This window comes from Theobroma cacao, chromosome 5 (assembly GCF_000208745.1).
Source record: "Theobroma cacao cultivar B97-61/B2 chromosome 5, Criollo_cocoa_genome_V2, whole genome shotgun sequence".
Lineage (NCBI taxonomy): Eukaryota > Viridiplantae > Streptophyta > Magnoliopsida > Malvales > Malvaceae > Theobroma > Theobroma cacao.
Genome location: NC_030854.1, coordinates 3,589,531 through 3,612,329, shown reverse-complemented (window position 1 = coordinate 3,612,329; position 22,799 = coordinate 3,589,531). Strand labels below are relative to the sequence as shown.

Here is a 22,799-nt window from a genome sequence, read left to right as displayed (position 1 = left end):
AAAAGGTGTGAACTATTTTACGGAAGTGTTAGGTCTATTTCCTACATTGGCCAGAGCTTTTGACTTTTTTGATAAATGCTTTTTCTTGCGTGATTACCGATAAGTAATAACATTTTGGGAAAGCTTCAGTTTAGATTAATTTGGGTTTTCTAGTCAGTAATTAATTCACTTACATTTATTTGGAAGAAAACTTAAATAAAGTTCACTTCTTCATATGAATTTTTTCCTGTTTGAAACACCATAATAGAATTCACTGCGAATAATTTTGTTTCTATATAGTAATGATCTTCACTTGGAGTTGAAGGTAGCATTCAACTGACCCAGAGCAAAAATCTAACTTGGACATGTTGATATAAAGGCCACCATTGGGCAGGAACGCCGCTCCTCTCTAGCTCCCAAATCCTACAATCTTTCCTTCTCTATTAGTGGAGGAAAAGCAATGTAAAGGGTGATAAAGGGTAAAGAGAGGAGGAGCGAGGGACCCAAAATAAGAAAGGGAAACAGAAAAATGGAAGCAGCAGTTTTTATTCATGAGAGTGATCTGTTTTTCCTTTAGTTTGTCGTCCCCCCATGTCCATGAAAAGAAGAGGAGAGAGTGGGTATTGCATTTCTAGCCGGATTCATCGGGGAGAGTCTGCACGCCATTCATCCATCCATTCTTAAACTATAATACTGCCACTGCCCATTGCTATACTTTTTACAACTTAGAGGATACCCCGGAATTATGTTACTATATACTGTTGTTAATTTATTGGTCATTGTGCCTTTGAAGTTGAATATTTGTTCCAAGTTGCGCCACCCTAAGCATTTGGAAACGAATTGCCTTTCTTCCTTTCCATGTGTCATCTTGTTCCCGACTCAAGTCTCTGTCTTTCCACTCGCTGCAATTTATTTTATGTTTCTAGATCAATCAATTTCATGATTCGAGGTGTCATCTTCACTCATTTAGTCATTCGTGGCACGTTCATATTGCACTTCTATGGCATGCAAGTACCTCACAATAATGTGTGTGTATATCAGCATCAAAAGTTTAACAAAATGATGAAGACAAGTCACTGATAACACAAGATGCAAAAGACCAGGTTACGTTTCTCTAGTTTATTTGGATGGTTTAAGGTTTTAATTAGTAAAATGGTGTGTGTTCTTCTGTTAGTTCTTGAGCTTAATTGAAGTGGTTAAAGTGGGGTAATTTGGAATTTGAAGTGCTCTTTTGTACAAAAAGACAAGATAAATGTTCTGTATAAAAGAGACCGGAAGTTCTTTCATATTCTAACAGGACATGATTTTATCCATAGAATTCAAGGAAACTAGTTTAGTTTTGGTCTTGAAACCAGGAATGAGGAATGGGAAGTGGGAACAGGAATACAGGATAGAGGAATATTCACGCTATAGTGCTGAAGCTTGACTTAACCAATCTCTATAGTAGTGTTCCCTGTTTGCATTCTTCACTGTTTAACGGTTCTTTCGTGTATTGCCCCATCAGCAATCACTGAACACTGTTTTGAACAACAAACCCATCCTGCACGTAGAATGACAAAAAACTCCCTACATTGTCCACAATTATCAAGAAAGCTAGACACCAGTTCCTCGAGAGTGGGCGGATTCCCAGAGTAAGAGAGGGAAGATGTTTCTCTCACTCACTCTCTCTCTCCCTCCCCTGTTTGTTCCTTTTCTCCCCTTTTAACTCCATTAAATGAATCCAAAAGTCTACTACAATGATTATAAATCAAAGCGCACTTGAGCACAGTGTTAGAGTGAGTTAGAAAGTTGAGTGAGAGAAGGTACAGTGCAGTCATCTTTTCCACTCAATTTTTCTCCAAAATGCAGCTCTCCAACTTCTAATTCCATGTTCATTCTTAGATTTTAGCAAAGCTAACCTTTCAAATCACTTAAAATCCCAGGAAATAACCAACTTATCACAGTACTGTTCTTCGGAAACAATGTTGCCCAGCAACTACATTGCCCTATTCTTTCTCCTGAGCTCATTTGCTCCACTTGGTAAAGCAACATTCAACCTCACCTTTCCCACCCCACATCCCAACCCTGATGAAGTTGTTCAAGATGTTCAAAGGTACAATGTAGTACGCACGCTGCCTTTTTTTCCCCCATAAGCTTATAGCTCTGTCATTTTCTTTTTGCATATCTTAACCAGGCTTACGTTCGGAGTAAAAATGCCTCGTTTCTTAGTCTTTGTGATGATCTATCTGTTCTGCATTTTGAGTGTTTGCTTAGATTACTTAGGCTTCAAACTGTTGTTCTCGGAAGTGTAAATATCTTTATCCCAACCCAAGGAACAAGGTTTCTCTTTGCTTCTCTGCATTGTCATTTTCTTGGATTATTCTATTTTTTCCTTGCATTTTGTTCTTTATTTTGTTTGAGTTTCAATCTTTAAGGCAATATCCAAGCTGTTTTCTAGGGTTTTACAGTACTATTACTTGCTTTACCTTGTTACTCCACTACTAACAGCTCTCTTCTTTGTATCTTTATCTTTTTAGCCTATTGCCCTTTAATTTTGTTAGGTGTCCACATTCTGTTCTGTTATTTACTCCACTTTTTTTCTGGTAGGTGTGTGTTCAGTAGGGTCTTTACTCTTTTATGTGACTCTTAACATCACAATAATTCTCCCAAAATAATGCAGGAGAGTAAATGCTTCCATGTCAAGAAGGCAAACCCTCCAAATTTCCCAAAAAGACCAATCCAATTGCCTAACTGGCAACCCCATAGATGACTGCTGGAAATGTGACCCTGACTGGTCTAACAACCGTCAGCGGCTAGCGGACTGTGCCATAGGGTTTGGCCAGTACGCCCTTGGAGGCAAAGGTGGTGAGTATTACATCGTGACAGATTCATCTGATGATGATGCTGTTACTCCAAAGCCTGGAACTCTTAGATATGCTGTGATTCAGACAGAGCCGCTATGGATTGTGTTCCCAAGTAACATGCTCATTAAGCTCAAGCAAGAGCTCATATTTAATAGCTACAAGACTTTGGATGGACGTGGGGCTAATGTGCACATTGTGGGTGGTGGGTGCATTACTCTGCAGTATATCAGCAATGTCATTATTCACAATATACACATTCATCACTGTGTTCAATCAGGTAAGAACACTATAAATTTAGTGTATTAAATTACTAGTGGCAGTTATAGAACTTTCCTTTACCATAAATTTATGATGAGAAATAGCTTCCTAACAGGGTAAGTTGTAGAATTGATTAATAGATCCTCTTACAGTTTCATTTAATGAGATAACACCTTGGAAAATTTGCACTCAGAAATGACAGATCCTCTCACTTCCAAGCCTCAAGTTCATTTTCTGTTAATGTTATTATTTTTAAGAATACAACAGTATCCACTGCTTGTAGGTGAAAAGAAAATTTTAGGGAATGAGAATTCGAACAAAGTGCTTAAAGATGGAATAACTTGCGAAGGCAGATTTTATGATTGATTATCTCACTTTTGGAAGCAAATATCCTACAAAGGTTCATCAGGGATTAGGATTCCTTTCATTTCTTTTTTGAAAGTAAGGGTCCCAACTACACAAAATAAGATTAATTCAAGTTTTAACCTTTGTTTCGTTTTCAATAATTCCATTTTCCGACCGTCTGCATAGACACTTAGTTCGCAAATAATGGTTCTTAAATGGTATTAACATCTGCTAAATTTATGCCTATACAGGTGAGGCTAATGTGCGGTCTAGCCCAACCCATTATGGCTGGCGAACAGAGTCAGACGGTGATGGGATCTCCATCTTTGGCTCCAAGGACCTCTGGATAGATCATTGCTCCCTGTCCCACTGCAAGGATGGCCTGATTGATGCAGTGATGGGATCAACAGGGATCACAATATCAAACAATTTTTTCTCCCATCACAATGAGGTGATGCTGTTGGGTCACAGCGATGACTATAAGCCTGACTCTGGCATGCAAGTGACCATTGCCTTTAATCACTTCGGTGAAAAATTGGTTCAAAGAATGCCTAGATGCAGACGAGGATATATACATGTGGTGAACAATGATTTCACGCAATGGGAAATGTATGCCATTGGAGGTAGTGGTAACCCTACCATTAACAGCCAAGGGAATCGTTACACTGCTCCTTCTAACTCTAATGCCAAGGAGGTAAATCGTTTCTAACTTCCTAGTGCTATTTGCTTTTGGTTCTTTGAGGAGTTCGTTGGTAAGTTTGAAATAAGGCTCAAATCACCGCAAATCATGTACCTTTTTCAAGGTGGGGTCGTCTGAAAGTGAAAGTAATTGATATGTTTTTGAAGGGTCTTAAAGCTGGAAACCATTACAAGTTTGCACGCAGTCCGAACTTGTCTTTATTTTCCATGAGATGAGGTCTTTGTGGACAGTCCCAGTAGCACCCCATTGGTCCATTAAACAATCCAAGCGAAGGATTCCACGGCGTCATGTCATGCACTTTTCAATATTCTTATTATACTTTTAACACAGATCGTCACTAGTAAATTGTCATACTTACTTCAACCTTTCATGTCATATAGTTTTATCTTACTGTTGTTTTGAACAGAAACAAGTCCTAGCACTATTTTAAGAACTGGGTTATGAATAGTTTTCTTGATCAAGTGACTGCAAATGTATGAACTGGTGACTAGCATTTTTGCGACAGAGTATAACGTGTTACTTGGTGATGCTTGCAGGTTACAAAACGGGTTGACACAGCAGAAGGAGATTGGAGGGACTGGAATTGGAGATCGGAGGGTGATATAATGGTCAATGGAGCCTTCTTCGTGGCATCAGGTGAAGGAGTTGAGGTCAAGTATGAGAAAGCTTACAGCGTTGAGCCCAAATCTGCTGTTCTCATTGACCAGCTCACTATGCACTCTGGTGTTCTCGGAGTTGGCGGCAGGTATTCATAATTTTACTACTCTTTCTTTGCCTTCTATTTCTCTCTCTTTCTGCCTTTTCAGTTTTCACTCTTTGCTTTCCCTTTAAAACTCTTTTTCTTTAGGTAAATTTCACAAAGCTCCCTCTACATTCCCTTTTTATCAGCTAATCCATCATGTCATCCAGTGGGTTAGCCCATTGCAAAATTATGATGGGGTTTCCCAATACTGGAAAGATGGGCTTTTCTCAAAGCCTGATTAGTTTTGGACATGCCCAATGATTCAAATTTTCTCATTCCTGGGTCCAAGCCATCATCTTGGGCTCCTTTGGGTCCCAACATGGTTGGTCGAAACTCCAAAGTAATTTTAGCCTCCTTAGCACTAAAAAAGAAATGTACATGCTTCAGTGGTCACTAGGCAAAAATCTGTAATACTTTCTGAGAAAGTCCAAATTTTAATGATGACGAGCAGGGACAACAACTTGGGAAAGTGGAGCAGTGGAGCCAACGGTGGTGGAGCCGGTTTCAGCTCAGGCGAAGACGACGGCGACGACGACTACTCAGATGAAATGTCAGGAAGCAACGTGCCACTATCACCACCCTTTTCTAACCGTGCCCTTTTCTCTCTTTTTAATGCAATGTCAAGCTTTTTATTGTTGTACACTATACCCCTATCATCCATGTTATAACAACAGGACAAGTTAATGACTTTGTTTCCTTTTTGGTTCTACCAGCTTACAAAAAAAGGCTGGTGTTTGATTATCAGAAATTAACTTCCATCATCTGCTGGCTGCTCTTTTCTCTACTGCCCCCCTCCACTTGTAACACATCATTCACAATTAAAGTTTTTAATTGAAAGATCTTTGCCTTTAGTGAGGATAAAAAGTGAAGAAGGCGATGAATTGAATGTCCAGAACATGCATGGAAACTCTCTATAATATTGAGGCACGATAAGGTATTTTATTTAGAGAATCCAAACATGCTAAGAGAGAATTTTGTCTCCACCACAACGGAATAATCACTTTTATATACTCATCGACCAACTCGTTTCTAGCCTTTCTTTTTTAGCTTGTGGTGACCTTTTGGAGTTCCTATCTAGTTAATTACTTGACAGGTAATTGGGTTAAGAGATTTTTGGAAGATTTATTATACCTTTAGTTTGAAAAGAGTGAATTGGATATTCTTATCTCCTTTGATTAGGAACCTAGGATAAGCTTTATAGCATGTCCTTGTCAACTAAGAGTACTCTCATCCCTTGAGCAGACAGGTATATAAGATTCTCAACAGATAGAAATGAGACCAACTGTAAATTGACCCTTTTCTTTCACAAACATACAAATCATTAAAAAAGTTATTTAGGAATTTCATTTACTATAATAAAATATTATGATCATCTTCTACCTCAAGGTACCAAATTGGAACTGATGTCTTTTACATTTCTGGCTAGAGGATGATGTATTTGCAATTTGCATCCAGTTCTAGTCCACTCGTTTGTCACCAACGAGCTCTGTCTCTCGTGCTGTTTTAACTTTGTATCCAATCACTGAATCTAAGCTTCTGGCCAACAAAAATCTGAAAGACATTAGTGTTTGGACAGATAGACCAAAGATGATGTAGTTCCATCATACCAAATTCAAGGTCCTAGATTTTTTTAAAGGGAAAAGATTTTAGGGATGCCATATTGTTTCCCCTTGAAATCATGTGTGACGTCTACTAAAGCCAGTTCAGTTCATGTAGCTAGGCTTGTCTTTTGCTCCCACCTCACAGGCTAGCTCGCTAGTTGCTTAAATAGATAAGATTATCTTCGTTTATTTATTGGTACACTCGACCAACTTTGGGGCCCATGAAGATGTATTAGCATATAATTGCTGGCTTTACTAGCTAACGAGCCCTTAAACGATACACCCGCCTGTAACCCAAAGCCGCCCGGAGGAAAAAGGAAAAAAAAGAAAATGGGGCTCTTTTTCTGATCCCATGGTTTGAACTTTGAATGTTTCCCCATGAACCGGTTTAAAAAGTCCAGGTATAATTTGGACAAAGAGAATGTCATTTTCACCTTTTTTCTTCTTTGATAGTTAAAGTCATATAAGGGGGAAACTATAGTGACTTCTCCTTTCTTAGAAATAATATACACTACACAATGTTTCTTTCACCTTTTCCCCTCATTTTCTGATGTTTTTTAATTTTCGTTAGAGCCAAATAGTCAGTGATTTCACATTTGGTAGTGCTACTTAATCAATGCCAAATACAATTCATAATGATGTAATTATTTCAGTTGTCCTTTGTCTTATATAATTGGACAGGATCGGAAGAAACAAAGCTGCAAAATACATGCCATGGCTTCAGGCCAAGAAACAGAGAAAGCAGGAGCATATTGCACTTTTCATTTACTTGACAATTTCCAAGCCGTGATCAGCTGTAATCATCTTCATCTAGTCCTTGTCTTTTTGGATGTGTTTTATTATTCCTTAACTTTGAAACCCTTGTACCAGAACAGAAACTAGAAAGGCATTTCTTTAAAAAGTGAAAGGATTTTTGAATCTGAACATAGATCAAAGATCAAAGGTTACTGAATTCAGTCCTTGAGAACAGTGTATATATAAACAAGTACATTTAGGGATAATGCAGTAATGATATGCAAAATGTTTCTGTTTCACATTCTCAAAGCCTCTTCATATTCACATTATAACAGTGTTTGTTTTATTCCATGTTCCAGAGGGAGCCTGAACAGCCCCATAAATCATTCTCCTCGGAAATCCATGCTGGATAACAGTAGCATGAATCCGAGCTATTACAGTGCTGAGATTTTATTTCACTTTGATCACTTGGAAACTCTGGTATCCAATCTGATAACCGCGTTTGATATGGTGAGCTTGTAAGAGTGAAATCTGACAGCCCAACGACATCATAACAACTGTTTTCTGTATCCAAAATATCCTTACAAGGCTTGTAGCTTTCACCATTGTAATTTTGGGCACTGCTACCATCTTCTTGAAACAAGAAAAGTTGTTTGCCATTGTCTCCTCCAAATTGAAAATTTTCTGTTGAAAACTTATGAAGTTGTTAGCAGAAGTAGGCAGAGCTAATACCAGTGGTATTAACAAAAAAAAGGGAAATTGAACGGCACCTTGTTCTTGAATTAGAGCTTTCTTTCTTAAATGAGTTCTCCAGTAGTTCTTGATCTCATTATCAGTTCTCCCTGGCAATCTTCGCGCAATCATTGACCATCTGCAGAAAAGTATGTTAGACTTTAGAGAAGGAAAACTGAAAAGAAAATACAAGATGATGAAAGACTCTCACTTGTTGCCCCATCGCTCATGAAGTTGTAGGATGATCTTTTCTTCTTCAGCACTGATCTGCCCATGCTTTATATTGGGACGCAGATAGTTCAGCCACCTCAACCTGCAACTCTTGCCACTTCTCTTGAGACCTGAAAGTTAACAACTTCTCTATAAGAAAAGACAGCTTTTCATGCAAGAAAAATGAATCATCACAAGTGTTCTTCCTTGTGGATTATACCAGAAACTCTAGCTACATAATCCCATCTCCGGCTTCCCAGAAGTTTCACAAAGGTTATCAATCTCTCATCTTCATCCTCATGCCAAGGCCCTTTACGCAAACTTTCTCCATGCATGGCTGCAGCTGTTTCGTAAGCCATTTTTTTTTTTCTGTTGCAGACGACTAGGGGGGGATGTTTCAAGTCTTCTTATATGAGGAACTGAGGTGGCAAAAAGTGCGGTAGAAAAAGAAAACGAAGGGTGACCAGAAAATCTTACTTGGCACCATAGCTGGAGAACACTAGTTATGTGGGAAGTCCACAATTGGCTTACATGATTTCATTCTAGTAAGGTTCCAATTGGGTCAATCACAGTCTTTAAATGGATGAAGTTCTATCTCCTTTTGCATCATCATATCTGGCAGTATATGTAGAGGTTCTACTCTGCTTCAACAACTACAAGTTCTCGTTTTGATGTTAGCAGATGGCTAGAGTCCTTTGCCTAAAAACAAAAGTTAAGAAGTGCAATATTTTATTTCAGTAAACGTAATCCGATCAGTAAAGAGAAAGAAAAAGGATATGGACAGTGATTTAGAAGGTAGTCAAGAAATAGAATATCAAAATCTGAATCTTGAAGTAACATCTTCCTTCGGCTTGGTAAGAGTGTTATCCTAATTATTTGTCAAGGCATTGTGAAACATCGGTCAAGAACTAAACATTTTTCTCCCTTCCATTCTTCATTGAATATAACCTGGTTTTACTTGTAGTTTCGCTTCTAGGCATTGAGAAACTTCAGCCTAGTTTGTCCCCTTTTGTCCTTTAACCAGCATCTTCCTTGGTGTGGAAGCCCTCCAAGTCCTGGAAAATGCCATTCTTCTAAAAGGCTATGGCCCCATCTTAGCCACCTATCGCATTGATAGGCATTTATTGGAGATGACTGATGTGCCAGCTCTATGAATGAAGCAAAGAATTTTGGGAAGGATACTGCTTGAAGAAGAAATACTTAAAACATACACCACGTTATAGATTAATTACACATGTGCGGTGGTCGTCATGGCCGCCATAGAGCTTGGCACCTACGGCTCTCAGCCTCTTACCGACCCCCTTTAGGACGTTGGCCAACCTGCAGGGCTGCGGTTTGAATCCCAGCCCCTGCTGTGAAGCTTACTTTAGGGTCTATAATCCCCCTTTAAAAAAGAAGAAAAAACCACTATAGAATAGAAAGAATATTAACGCAGCTTCACATGAAAAACATTGCTCCTTGGCTTTACTTCTAAATTAGTTGACTACTGATACAACTGCAGGCACATCATAGATTACACATCAATGGAACTTTTCAGTGGAACATTTGTAACATGTCAAACTAAGTGAAAGCTCCAATCACACCATTTTTATCAATTTGATGAAGGAAAACCCATAGACATTACTCTCACCAGTATCTGACTCTGAGATGAAAATTCCATAAAAGCATAATATGACCCAAAAAATAGAAGGAACAAAGCCTCTTTATATCATCCAACATATCTCTCCTGACCTATACTATTTCACCTCTTAAGGGGAAAAATGACAAAAAAGAAATTATATAGTAAAAGCTTCTTATTTACAGTCACTCTGCTCGTCTACATGCTGCAACTCTTCATAGCAAGAATGCTTCAGAATAGCCTGCAAGCCCATGTGCTGCTACCTCCTCTTTCGGTAACATAAATGCATTAACCATTAGCGATCAATGAATGACTTATTCATGAGGTTGACAGCATCATCCATGAACTGCATTAACAATAGCTTACAAATTAATCATGAGCCCTTATCATATTCACTTATTTCACGTCAACAAGCAATTTTCTTTTAACCAAGGGAAAAAAGAAAAAAAAAGTACCCNACAGTAACAATAGCCAAAGCTCATACAAAGTACTTCCTCAAACAATACTTCAGGCGTATGGAAACCAGACCATATTTATAAAGTCTCTTTTTGCTTATTTTCACTACCAAAAAAAAAAAACTTTAGAATCAACCAAGAATATAAGAAAAAAAAGACACATGGAGGCTAAATCTCAGTTTGAAAATCTGATCTTCTACTCTAATCCAATACAAGTATGTAATGTTCTAAATATGTTAAGATCTAAAGAACTAGCCAAAACCATCTAAATTATGCATACAACAAAACCCTCTGTCCATTTCTGCCAATAAATTGTGAGCTCCAGGTCCACCCTCCCCATACCATGGGCTTTGGACTCCCCCCATCTAAAATCCTCCATAAGACCATAGGCCTCAGGACTGATCATCTAAATTGAAGAGTTCACTGCGTTTCAAGCAGAACATAAGCTCATATTCTTCCAATCATATTTCACATGAACTTCTTGTAGGTCTTACATGAAAATTATTACTTGAATTTCTAGAAAAAATTCAATACAATAGATTGGACTGCCTTAAAATGGCACAGCATGACAAACAAGAGTAATCTCATTTCCACCTGAACAACCTTAACCCTAAAGACAAGAAATATATGAACAACTAGGCCAGTAAAAGTATTTTGGCATAAAAATGTTTTTCAAACACAAAACTTCTCTATCTCAAAGCTTCAAAACTTTTCTGATGTTGACCAATTTCAAATGTATATGACAACTCTACTCTGAAAAGGTCATTAAAACTAAAAGTTCCTTATCTAAAAGTGCGAGCAAAGCCATAAGTGCATCTGTCTGGGTGCTTAAGAGGACTGAGAGAGGGCATCTAGAACTATGGTGTTTTACCTTCCCAAGCAACTTTAGTTCTTTACCAACTGGCTCCAAAAATTTCAGGTTAACTTCAATTGGCCACACCTGTCAACATGAAAAAAGGAATAGATGATGCGTGTACCAGGCAAAGTTTACACCAAAGGACATAAGAAAAGGAAGATATCTCTATATCAGACACAATGGTTTTGCCAGATAAATGGTACCAACAGTTTACCAAGTTTCACATTAAAGATGAAACATAAAGTACATCTTTTGAGTTTATGGTGCCTTTTCCAAAATATTACTTCAAATGACTTAATGATTAGACCAAACATATAAGTTATTACAGGCTTTCAAAAATATGAAATTTAAAGTTTAAAATAAAAATTTTAATCAAATGGATGCATAAAAAATAGATATATCTAGAAAAAGAGAGAGGTGACTAAACTAGCCAATGTATGGCCAAAGTTAATTAGAATGATGATAAAGAATCATGCAGCAAAGGTTGCAAACACAACATACAAACATTACACAAGTGTTTTTTGTTAAAACCAATGCAACAACTCCTCTAGTCTCATCAGACAAAATCTTCAAAAACCCTAGACAAAGCCTTTTCTAGAAGATGACTAACTATAAAGTAAATAAGCTAAACTAGTGCAACTGTTTCATAGCCAAAACTCCAGGCCACAAGGATGCTCTCTGGTTGTTTTTAAGCTAGTCGTTAGAAATCTAAAAATGTTCCGATAATAACACATTAGATGATTTATCAACGACTACCATTTTGGTATTAAAATTATCACTTTAATGAGAGCATTAAACTGAAAATTTAGAATAGAAAGAAAGACAAAAAGTCTTTTTTTTTCTTCTCCTAAAGGAATGAAAATACCTTCACACCAAGTAATCTAACGGGTGCAATCTGGCCAGGAACAATGCATTCGGGTCCCGCCGCTTCCACAATGGCCTCTGTCGCTAACCCACTTCCTATAGGATCCGGGTGCTGCAAAAGAAAAATCCCAATATTTTTATTTAAAAAAATTAAAAAAAAATCAAAAGAGACAGGAAATAGGAAAGACATAAAGATAAGAAGGAAGGGATAAAAGGGTGGGCGACCTTCATGACGGCTAGAGCATAATTGGAATGAGGGGTTTGAGCAAGACGCAAAACAGGGGAGTGGTGGATTTTAGGGATGAATTTTCCAGCAGAGGCCCTCCATGGAGCGTCCTTTTGCAAGGGAGCTCCTCCTTTTCTCGACATGCCTTCTAATTTACGCTGTTGACAACGAAAAAGATAATAAGTTTTTGGGTTTGGGTTTGAAGGGAAGACACAGAAGCTGTGGATAGCCTTTTGAAGCAAAGGCTTCCCGAAGCTGTTTTATTTTGTGGATATTATTTTCATTTATTATGATTATGATATATTGGTTTATTTTTATTTTCGTAGCCTTTTTTTTTTCTGTTTTTCTTTTCCTTTCCTGTTTTTCAGTAATAAAATAATTAACCTTTCTTATTTTTGAAATATTCTATTCCATATATATTATTTTCAAAATGAGTAGAAAAGCGTCAAAGGGAGTTCATTAAGTGTTTTTTTTATTATAAATGCAATGATTTAAATAGTTTGTTTTATTGAATGTTGGAAATTCTTGTAAGACCCAATTACCCTGTATTAGTTTTATTGATAATTAAAATAAAAAGTACATAAGGGAGAGGACCTAAATCGTACCTCCAAAATGACATGATTAAGAAAAAAAAGAATTCCTAATACAGGAATTACCATCCTTACAATTATTTTGAATGCAGGAGATAAGTAATTTTCCTATGTACAAGGATTTAAAATAAGCTTATAAAAAATAAAAGTAAAGATGAGGAGTACCACTCCTTTACATTTATCTAAATCTAACATACGGTAAACTAATTTTATCTAATTTTAAAATACCTCGTAACTTCCCTTCTGCATCAGAGAAAACCTGGAGTCCATGAAGTTGATGTCCAAGATTAGATAACAAGTCAGCTGCCTAATTTCCTTTCTTGTGTATGTGAGAGATCTTATATGAAAAATGAGTTAAGCATTGGCGTATAGAGGCCAATACATACCTGCTGTCATGAAAACCTCGATATCCCTCCTTTAACATTTGAATCACAACCATAGCATTTATCTCAATCCAAATCCTCGAAATATTATAATCTTGGCATAATACTAGTCCTCTATATAATGCTAATAATTCTACATGTACAGAATTTTTAGATCCCAAATTTTCAGAAAATGCAAATAGTAACGTACTTGTATGATCACGTAATATCCCACCACCTGAAGCATTTTAGAAATTATTTTTAGAGCTACCATCAACATTTAACTTAAACTCACCTGTCAATGGTTTATGCCAAGATATTATTTTAGGCGAAGAAGGTATTTTTCTCTGTAAAATTTAGTCCTCATATATGAGCTATTTGAATGTCCCCTCTCCATTGCCACCTTTGGAATTGCCCCCCATGAAACAATTGATGTATAATTTTCAAAATGAGCCATATCACTCGGTTTGGGTACACGTCCAAGTTTCTATGCTTAGCATCATTCCTTTTAACCCATAAGAACCAAAAGATAAATAAAGGCAATAAAGTGTGAATGTGACCCTGTTTTGTATAATCACCAGAATATACCTATGCCCATAAAATTTGAGAAACATTTTGGGGACTAATAACATAGATTTGAAAGAATTTTGCGAAGTAATGGCAAACCTATTTAGCCACTAGGCTATCCCACAAGACATGTAGAAGAGTTTCCTCGGAATTACAACATTGACATTTAGACACAAGTTGGAATCCTTTGGTTTTCAATCTCATCTCCATAAGAATCCAATCATGTAATTGTTGGGGATTTAAATCATGCTAAGACAACTTATACACAGCGGAATATTACTAAATTTTAATTCCCAAAGCCCTGGATCACTTTAATTGAAACTAATCTAGAAAAACCACAAAAGAAATTTTGACATACCTGAAAGTCTGCTTTCTTTGGTGGAGTCCTCATTGGCTTTTCGTTTTAACTTTTGTACACCAACTAGGACTTATCAAACCACAGTAGCACAATTGTCTTGCCTTTAATGGTAATCCATATAGTGATTTGCCGAAATCTCTTCACTAAGAATGTGTGAATCCCTAAGCCGAAGTTTGTGCTAGCAAACTCTCAACTTTGAGCTCCCTTGTGTTTCTCTCTTTTGGCTATGATCCTATCTTAACACATGAGAAAATAAAATAGAACTCTTCTATATATTCAAGAGGCGGCTAAGGGATTTTTTTATAGAGTTAATTGACCTACTTTATAACCAATAAGGATTGTAAAATGTCTTGGGCCAATTAGGCCTTTATTTAATGTTCCATCAAATTATATTTGATTTAGCCCAATACTTAATTGGATTAAGCCTTTATAAAATCAATTAGATCACATCCAATTGAACTCAAATTAATTTTGACAATTCACTTTATGTGTGTGACCCATTAGGTTCTCAACATGTTGGCAATAAATATAAATTAATTCAATTAAAAATTTATATTTATATTTATAGATCATGAGCGGCATCTAGCAATACATCATGACCACCAAAATGTCAGAAGAGTCAATATGATTTGACTAACCTTTTAGTGTATAGTATCTCAATGTAATTCGATTCTTTCATCATATATCCCAGATAGATAGAAAGCTTGGCTCAATGTCCATTTTCTAACTTACCCATATTAGTCCTGCAGCTTCTATATTGACCTATCAAGATTGCCTTGGCCAAGGACTTTCAATCAATATGAGCCAGGAGCAAATGAGATATGTCCCCTTCAAATCACTTGGGGTGATAAATCCTCTCTAGAATATTCGTTCATCTTCGCATGCTTTATGCCATACCCAAAAGCACCCTGTTTAAGCATATGGTCATCTCCAAACCCGTAGAGGTGAAATCAAAGCATGACAATTCACATACAAGATGACCTAGTATCACAAGTCTAAGGATTACTTACACTACTGACACATGAGAGTATTTCCATAGACACTTGAGTGAAATACCAAATGAAACTCTCATAGCGGGTCATGTTCAATGAACTTGTTCCTTAACAAGCACCTACATACTATCCCCAAGTATCTCACATACTTCAACTTATGAGATTAATTGCTTACTTCTAAAGTAAGGAGGCTTAGCATGTACTAGCCTTTGAGCATTGTCAATGCCCTTATTCTTGATAATACAATGACCAGGAACATATTTAGGAACAAGGCTTTGATGCATAAGAATCTCATAATTGTAACATTTATAATTTCTTTACAAGGCCATTATATTCCAAGGATTTTATCTACATAAGTATCTTATAACTTTTTATAAATAAACTCATGGATAAAGAAATACCTTATACATTATATAAAATATCCATAATGTATTTAACATGAAATATGACTAATTAGTATAATGTTTTACAAGCACAAAATCGATAGGCTTGTAGGGCTTACACTAACAGTAATAGCCTCCACAAAAAGAAGGATGCTGAGAGAGGGATGTGGGTGTGCTAGATAAAGTTGAACACAAGGTTTACTGCTTGCCTTTGTTGAATTAAACCCCAAGCACTTTTGGTATAGAACTGGCCATCCAAAGTAGGTACCTAATAAGCAATGTCCTCGCTTGATGTATCAATCGAAATTGTCAAAATATCCACAACAATCTCCTCAAGCAGTACCATTTTTAATTTGTCCACATTCCATTTACCATTATCAAAGAAATCACAGACTTATGTCATGGACAAATTAAATAAGGGAAAAAAATTTACCAGAGGTTTGTTACCCATCTAACAGTCATGCCAAAAGAATAATTTTCCCCTACCAATCAGCCATCTCATGTATTGTTCAGTCACCAGGCAGCTTATAACCAAACGTTTTCAAGTCTGAGAATCATGAACTTTCGATTGTACATATCTGGGAATCCGACTAACACAATACTTTTGCCTCATAAATTGTGTCCACAAGCTGTTACAAGACTAAAACCTCCACCAAAGCTTCATACCAAAGGCCTCAAAGACATCAACTATGCGCCTAAGATCTAATCCACCTTTAAAAAATGGGAAGGTGATTTTATTCCAAGAAGTCTAGTGAATCCTTCTAACCTCTGCCGAATCTCCCCACAAGAAACTATTAAATAGCCTTTCAATTTTCTCAATAACACAAATAAAAGGTTTAAGGACTTGAAGTAAATAAATGGGCAAAGAAGATAGAACGCTTCTCAATAATGTAATTTGGCCACCTGGGGACAAGAGCTTATTTTCCCATCTTGTGATTTGCTCCCTTATTTTTGCTACCAAATCATCAAATAGAATTACCTTCTTAGGGCCTTTACATAGAGGGGCTCCTAAATAAGTGATAGGCAGGCACCAGTGAGTGAAGCTTGTAGTTTGAGATATTATTTGGCATCTGAAGTTTGCTAAATTCCTATGAGTAATGAAGCATCTCTTTTGGTGGTTTACACGCTGCCTAGAGACAGCTTCACATTCCTGCAAAATGCTAGAATTTTCTACAGAGATGATTTAGCTCCATTAGTAAAAATAATCAAATCATTTGCAAATGCTAGGTGACTCACTAACATTGAACAACCAAATAAATAATGTATGGAAGGATATTGGGCAAAAAGAGCATTTAAGCCTCTAGATAGATATTTCGTTACTAAAATAAAAAGCTGTGGAAGGATGGAATCTCCTTGGTGTAGCCCATTTTCTGATTTAAAATGGCCCACTGCCTTACCATTAACAAGCATAGAAAACCAATAGTTGGAGATGCACCTTTGTATCATATCAATCCATTGTGAACTAAACCCAAATTGTTGCAGCATTCCACTAAGAAAACTCCAATCCAAGCAGTCATAAGCTTTCATTATGTCCAGTTTAATTACTATGTTGCCACCTTTCGCCTTTTTATCAATTCTCCCTATTAATTCTTGTGCTTACAGAATATTGTCACTTATTAATCTGCCACCCATAAATCCACTCTGATTTTCTGTGATAATGGAAGGTAGGATTTTAGCTGACCGATTTGCCAAAATCTTTGTAACAATTTTATTCAACACAGTACAAAGACTAATTGGCCTGAAGTCACTCCACTTTGATGCATTATTTGTCTTAGGAAGCAAAACAAGTGTGGTCGAAGTAACAACCCTTAACAGAATCGCTCCTTGAAAGAAATCCACCATTGCTTCATGAAGATCTTCAGCTATAATATCCTAGCATTGTTGGTAAAATATATGAAGAAAAACCATCAAGACCAGCAACATTATCCTTGTCAATGTCAAAAATGGCTTCTTTGATCTCTTACAATGAGGGCACTGCACATAAAGTAGCATTATCGAATTCTGAGACAACGGAATGGATTAGAGAATCATTGAACCTGGATATGTCACATTGTTCCGTCCTAATGAGAGAAGAAAAGAAATCCACTGCAGAGTTTTGTATTAACTCCGATTCATCTATCCACCTTCAATTCGGATTTTTTATTCTGAAGATATGGCTTTTAATTTTCTTTTTTTTTTACACTTTCATATGGAAGAATTTGGTATTTCTTTCACCTTTAACTAACCATTTTAACCTAGATTTTTGCTGCAAGAAAGCCTCTTTAACGTTGAGATAATGGTTAGATGAACATAAGACTTGTTTAAGGTTATTCTGTTTGCTAAAGACTACTCTTGTTGAAACATGAGCTCATTGACTTCAGCTCCTTTTTCTACTTCTTTGAGATTGTGGAAGATATCACCAAAAACTGCTTTATTCCACCATTTAAGGTTCAGTTTCAATCTAAGTTGTTTCCTCCAGAATGCCTTCATACCTTTATCATGTATAGGAAGCTTCCAGTTTGCTTCCACAAATTTTTTAAAGTCATGGTGTTGTACCCAGGCATGCAAAAAGCGAAAAGATGACGATGATTTTTCAAGGGACTTTGAACATGAGACTAACAGAGGACAGTGATCCGATCTATCCCTATTCAAATGCTGCACTCTAGTGATAGTTAAATACTCTAGCCATTGGTATTATAAACTACTCTATCTAGTCTCTGGAACATATGGGAGTTTGTCCATGTGTAAGGATTACTTTCAAAACCTCCATCTACCAAGCCACAGTCCAGTAAAGCCGCTACAAATCTTCCATTGAACCTTCATAAGGGATGGCACCATATAACCTTTCCTCCCTCTTTAAGATGATATTAAAATCCACCCCCTATTAGCCACGGAGCATGAATATCTGTAGACAAATTTCTCAAACATTACCAAAGCGGCGTTCTTTCTGTCCTGGTGCATTTGGCATAGACAAAAGTAGTAAGAATAGGAGACTCTAGCCATGGAAAAGAAAGACTAACATGCAAGCATTGGTGTTGGTTTAATAAGACTTCACAGCTAATATCATAAGAATAGAAAAGCCAGATTTTTTAGGAGCAGTTGGAGATAACCTTCTCATAGCCCAGTTTCCTTCTAAACAATTTTGCTTTCTTAACATCAACCATAGGCTCCAAAATAACCAGAATTTTTACTCTATGCAAAAGTTACAATTTTTTAATTCTTCTTTGTAATACCTTACCTAAGATGCCTTTCACATTCCATATTAATGCATTAATCATGGGTAAGTTCTAATAGAAAAGCATGCAGAGATGGAATCATTGTCTTGCATTCCATCTTTCCCCTCCTCTCCCATTGCTTCATTGAAGGAAGAACTTATAGTGTGTCCAACTGAAATTGCACTATTAGATTTTCTCTTACACAGCACCACCGGATGTACTTCCAATTCTGTATGGTTAGTTCCTTCCATCATTCCATGTGTGCATGCAGCTGTTGAGGCAACTAGGACATTTCCCACCGGTTGTTTTCCATTCTCCGGCATGTCATGGTCTGCATGTTTGTTGCTTGCATGGAAATGAACAGTACCAAGTTTGCAAAAGCCATCTTGACTCAGTTCAGCACCCAACTCAGGGATATGTTCACCACTGCCCTCAACCCTTTCAACACTCGGATACACTTGTGCCGAGAATGGTTCATTTCCATCCGACTGAGTTCTATCCTCCGGCAGTCAACAATCACTATTTATTACTGATTTTGACAACCGATCCATTGACTATATATGCTTTTTTTTTTTTCGAACTATGACATTACAAGCATTCTCCACTGCCCATTGGACATAGTCATGGTCCCTAGTATTTTCATGCTCACAAACGACCCATAGTCATTCTTTGCGCTATCCCGAGCCCTTGCATGGGTGGACCCCTTATCAAAATTCACTGCTGTTGGAAACTCCTCATCAATTACAATCGTTGGAAGCCCTTCGTTCCTTCTTACTACCTGCGTTCCAATTACTCCACGTTTCCCATGACTAGTTGGTGACGCCCGGGGACTTTCAACTGTTTCACACTTCTGGTTAGCAAGTGTTGTTGTTTCCTTCTCCCTCATAACCTGCTGAACATTTGTAAGGACACTATCATCAACTTGCTTCTTAGATTCTGTCACCACAAACCCTGGCTGAGTATCTCTTGATCTGAAATTTTTTTCTGGAATTAACATGGTACTGTTCACCCTTTCTATTCTAGCCTGTTTTGCGTGATCAATCTGCTCATCTACCTCCAATGCTCCAAATGTCCCAAATCTATTAGAAAGCTTCATCGGATCATTACCACCTACTTTCGAAACAATTTCCACTCCTTGTGAATCTTTCGCACCACTCTTACCAGCCTTTCCTATGACTAACCATTCATACTCTATTTTGAGGGCTCCATTCGAATTGAATCTATTCTTTTTCCTCCTTTATCGCCATATCACCTTTTTCTTTGCTCTCCATCCCTTTTTCATCATCAAGCAAAGGCTTTTACTCCCTAGGGATTTCAGTTTTGTTAAGCCCGATTTCTCCATCTTGTGTACCATCATCAAGCATGTTAAAACGATGTGCACTACGTGATAGCAATGAGTGCAGTACTCTAATAGTTTTGCAAACTTCACTTTTTGTAGAAACCCACCACTAATGTTCCTTATTAATCTGTCCCTCGTCACAATCCAAACTTGGTCAAGCGGCGGCTGCTGGCAGTCCTATTCAACATAAACCCTAGCCACACTTGGCCTTGTGCCATTCGCGGTGGCTTCATCCAAGAACAATGGCCTATCCACCGACTTTGCAATCATCAGCAACATTGATTTTTCATATAAATAGGCACAGAGATTAAGGAACGATATCCAAACTGGGACTAGAGAGGACTCATTCTCTAGTTGAAACTCCGGAGTCCACTTAAAGACTCTCATTTTTTTATTTGCGATAAACCAAGCCTATCGCATCCACAACCGGTTCAGATCATGATCTTTGGAGATATGGTTCAGAATATGTTTGTAGTCCAGCCAATGGATCTCGTAAGCACCAACCAGTCCAATACCTTTAAAAGCAGTCCGAATCTCATTCAACCGAGGCATACGGGAAAAATTTCCAACCATGGAGTGCTTGAACGGTTGTGCTAGGGCAATTATCTCATCTTCAAAGAAAGACATAGCCGACCGATCTTTGTACCAAAAAGGATTATGGGTGGTGGGGATTATGGGTGGTTTCTCTTCAGCCGCCATTGTAAAAAAGGATTTCCTTTGAGTACGTGGTGATACTGGGGGCTGAGTTTTACCTTGTACATCTTGCGGCTAGACATGGGAAAGTGACGGAGCCTTAGTTTCTTCTACTGTATGGTTTGGGCAGGCCTCTAGTTGCTTGGGGAATGAAGTAACAACCAACAAGATTGTCACGACCCAAATTTCAGGCCATGATCGGCACATGGGCCCAATGGACGTAGTCCACTAAGCCCAAGCAAGATTACTAGTTATCCTGCTCATTACTCCATCAAATATTGCTAAATCACATTTTATAACTTTGAATCAAAATGGTGATGGACATTGCCAACACGTACTGGCGCTACTCATTTAAAATATACATACATTATCTACATCATGTATTCTAATAGTTTACATTAAGTTTATCTATACATATCAAAAGGAGACTCGATGTCCAACAGAAAAACTTGACGAACATACAGCTACTGAATACCGAGACACCTACCAATAGTCGAGTCTGCAAAGGCATCTCGACCTAGTTACCAACTACCTCATAATCTGAAAACATGAAGTTGAAAACGGTGAGTATAAACCTAGTGAGTCAACAAGGAAGGGAACAAGCAATTGATAAGGAAGAATTTGGAAATCGTGATGCATTTGTTTTGAAAAACAATGCAATTTGGTATAATTTCTTTCCTAAACCCCCTTGTTTTGGACATTGATCAGTGGACTCTTAGTATTGCAAAGACCCATGCTCAATCATGAAGATAAGGGAGTGAAGGAAACTATATTAGAACCCGAGCAAGGTAGCAACGTGACAACACATTTCCCACTGCAGAAAAAGACATTCTCAGTTTGCATATGGTTCGGTTTTTCAAGCATATCTTCCACCACATAGGTCCAATTGACATGCTTGTTGGGTCATTAGAAAGCTAAGAGGCAGGGCTACGACTTTACTGTTTACCACTTTGCCCAGTTCTAATTGAAAGGTGGTCAAAATCGCTTTCAAAATGACAGTACTTTACTACCATCGAGAATTTCTGGCTGTAGCGAGAATCCATTTCGTTGCAGCCAAATTCCTTGTTGCAATGAACACCAATTTGACAATACTTAGCAACTTTCAATGTTCAACATGCAAGATTCACATATGCGAAACCATATATCATACTCATGAACTTTGATTTCATAAACATAGATGTACATATATAAATGCATAGATAAACACCAATATCAGTATAATCACACCCAACTCATGTACATCCCCCCACATCGTGCACATAGCTGGCACCATCATGTGCATCCCCCCACATCGTGCACAATCAGTGCCATCGTGTACATTCCCCCACATCGTGCACACGAGCACTATCATTATCCATCTCCCACACCGCCATCATCACCGGCATGTGTATCCCCCCACATCGTGCACACACACGGTTATAGTTATCATACACAATATCAACTATCATGCACAACATATATATATATATCATCATAATGAAATGGTGCATAAATCAATAACTACCACATATCACAACATAAAACCATTTAGCAAAAGCTTGTTCCCGATGACTTGTTTTAAGATAAAGTTGTATAAAATCATTCAAATGCTTTGTGCAATTTCATTCACATTCCCAAAACAAGTTTTGAGATGCAGTTCACTCACCGGTAGTAGTTGAGCCTTTAACCAACTCTAACTTTCTTAATGGTCCAATTGGGATAATGGGGCTTCATTGGAACCTACCATCAAATTAACATCACCATAATGTCAATTCATACTTATAAATCCTAAAAGCTACCCCTTAGCGAGCTTTCAATTGCAATTTTAAATGGCTATCTATTCCCACTATCCTAGTCACAATAGAGTCAATACACAATCTCAACAATAAACCCACAATTCAATCACTAAACATTATCAACACTTAAAACCCAATGCTAATTTACTATTTACCTTGATAGTTTAGTAACTTTGAATTTCTTTCCAACAATTCCCAAGCTATTATAGGGCTTTTTCTCTCTTTCTCTCTCTAAACACCTAGCTAGTAAGAGAAAGTATGGAAACAAGATTTTTCAAAGGTTTTAAAGAGAGAGAGTGGAAGAACATAAAGATTTATGAAAGGTTGCGCTTAAAGCATGAAAATTTAAGCTAATTTGAGAGAGGTTATAAAGCTTGATATC

General features: G+C 37.4%; 3 protein-coding genes across 5 annotated transcripts; 1 reads left to right on the top strand and 2 right to left on the bottom strand.

The window, feature by feature from the left end:
* Positions 1,670-5,628, top strand: LOC18598055 (probable pectate lyase 12). Its single transcript, XM_007027399.2, has 5 exons — positions 1,670-2,071; positions 2,639-3,099; positions 3,677-4,119; positions 4,662-4,870; positions 5,319-5,628. Exons 1-5 carry the CDS (start codon positions 1,941-1,943, stop codon positions 5,533-5,535), a joined length of 1,461 nt encoding a protein of 486 aa, XP_007027461.2. The 5' UTR covers positions 1,670-1,940; the 3' UTR covers positions 5,536-5,628.
* LOC18598054 (transcription factor MYB59) lies at positions 7,481-9,309 on the bottom strand. 2 transcript variants are annotated; one of them, XM_018121199.1, is made up of 5 exons: positions 8,623-9,309; positions 8,366-8,527; positions 8,147-8,276; positions 7,974-8,074; positions 7,481-7,887 (listed from the first exon to the last, which is right to left on the bottom strand). In XM_018121199.1, the coding sequence occupies exons 1-5, from the start codon at positions 8,630-8,632 to the stop codon at positions 7,547-7,549; spliced, it is 744 nt and encodes a 247-aa protein (XP_017976688.1). In that variant the 5' UTR covers positions 8,633-9,309; the 3' UTR covers positions 7,481-7,546. The 2 variants fall into 2 exon arrangements, with proteins under 2 accessions (XP_017976688.1, XP_007027459.1); XM_007027397.2 differs by having other exon boundaries at positions 8,366-9,309.
* Positions 9,701-12,452, bottom strand: LOC18598053. Of its 2 annotated transcripts, XM_007027395.2 has the most exons (4): positions 12,164-12,452; positions 11,940-12,050; positions 11,090-11,158; positions 9,701-10,109 (listed from the first exon to the last, which is right to left on the bottom strand). In XM_007027395.2, the coding sequence occupies exons 1-4, from the start codon at positions 12,305-12,307 to the stop codon at positions 10,059-10,061; spliced, it is 375 nt and encodes a 124-aa protein (XP_007027457.2). In that variant the 5' UTR covers positions 12,308-12,452; the 3' UTR covers positions 9,701-10,058. The 2 variants fall into 2 exon arrangements, with proteins under 2 accessions (XP_007027457.2, XP_007027458.2); XM_007027396.2 differs by lacking the exon at positions 11,090-11,158 and having other exon boundaries at positions 12,164-12,437.

Coding starts and splice junctions, on each gene's coding strand:
- LOC18598053 (XM_007027395.2), bottom strand. CDS start 12,307: ATGTCGAGAAAAGGAGGAGCTCCCTTGCAAAAGGACGCTCCATGGAGG. Junction 12,051..12,163: donor ATGCTCTAGCCGTCATGAAG/GTCGCCCACCCT, acceptor TTTCTTTTGCAG/CACCCGGATCCTATAGGAAG. Junction 11,159..11,939: donor TTAGATTACTTGGTGTGAAG/GTATTTTCATTC, acceptor TCATGTTGACAG/GTGTGGCCAATTGAAGTTAA.
- LOC18598054 (XM_018121199.1), bottom strand. Junction 8,277..8,365: donor TTATGTAGCTAGAGTTTCTG/GTATAATCCACA, acceptor GTTAACTTTCAG/GTCTCAAGAGAAGTGGCAAG. Junction 7,888..7,973: donor AGCTCTAATTCAAGAACAAG/GTGCCGTTCAAT, acceptor AGTTTTCAACAG/AAAATTTTCAATTTGGAGGA.
- LOC18598055 (XM_007027399.2), top strand. CDS start 1,941: ATGTTGCCCAGCAACTACATTGCCCTATTCTTTCTCCTGAGCTCATTT. Junction 2,072..2,638: donor GTTGTTCAAGATGTTCAAAG/GTACAATGTAGT, acceptor AAAATAATGCAG/GAGAGTAAATGCTTCCATGT. Junction 4,120..4,661: donor CTAACTCTAATGCCAAGGAG/GTAAATCGTTTC, acceptor TGATGCTTGCAG/GTTACAAAACGGGTTGACAC.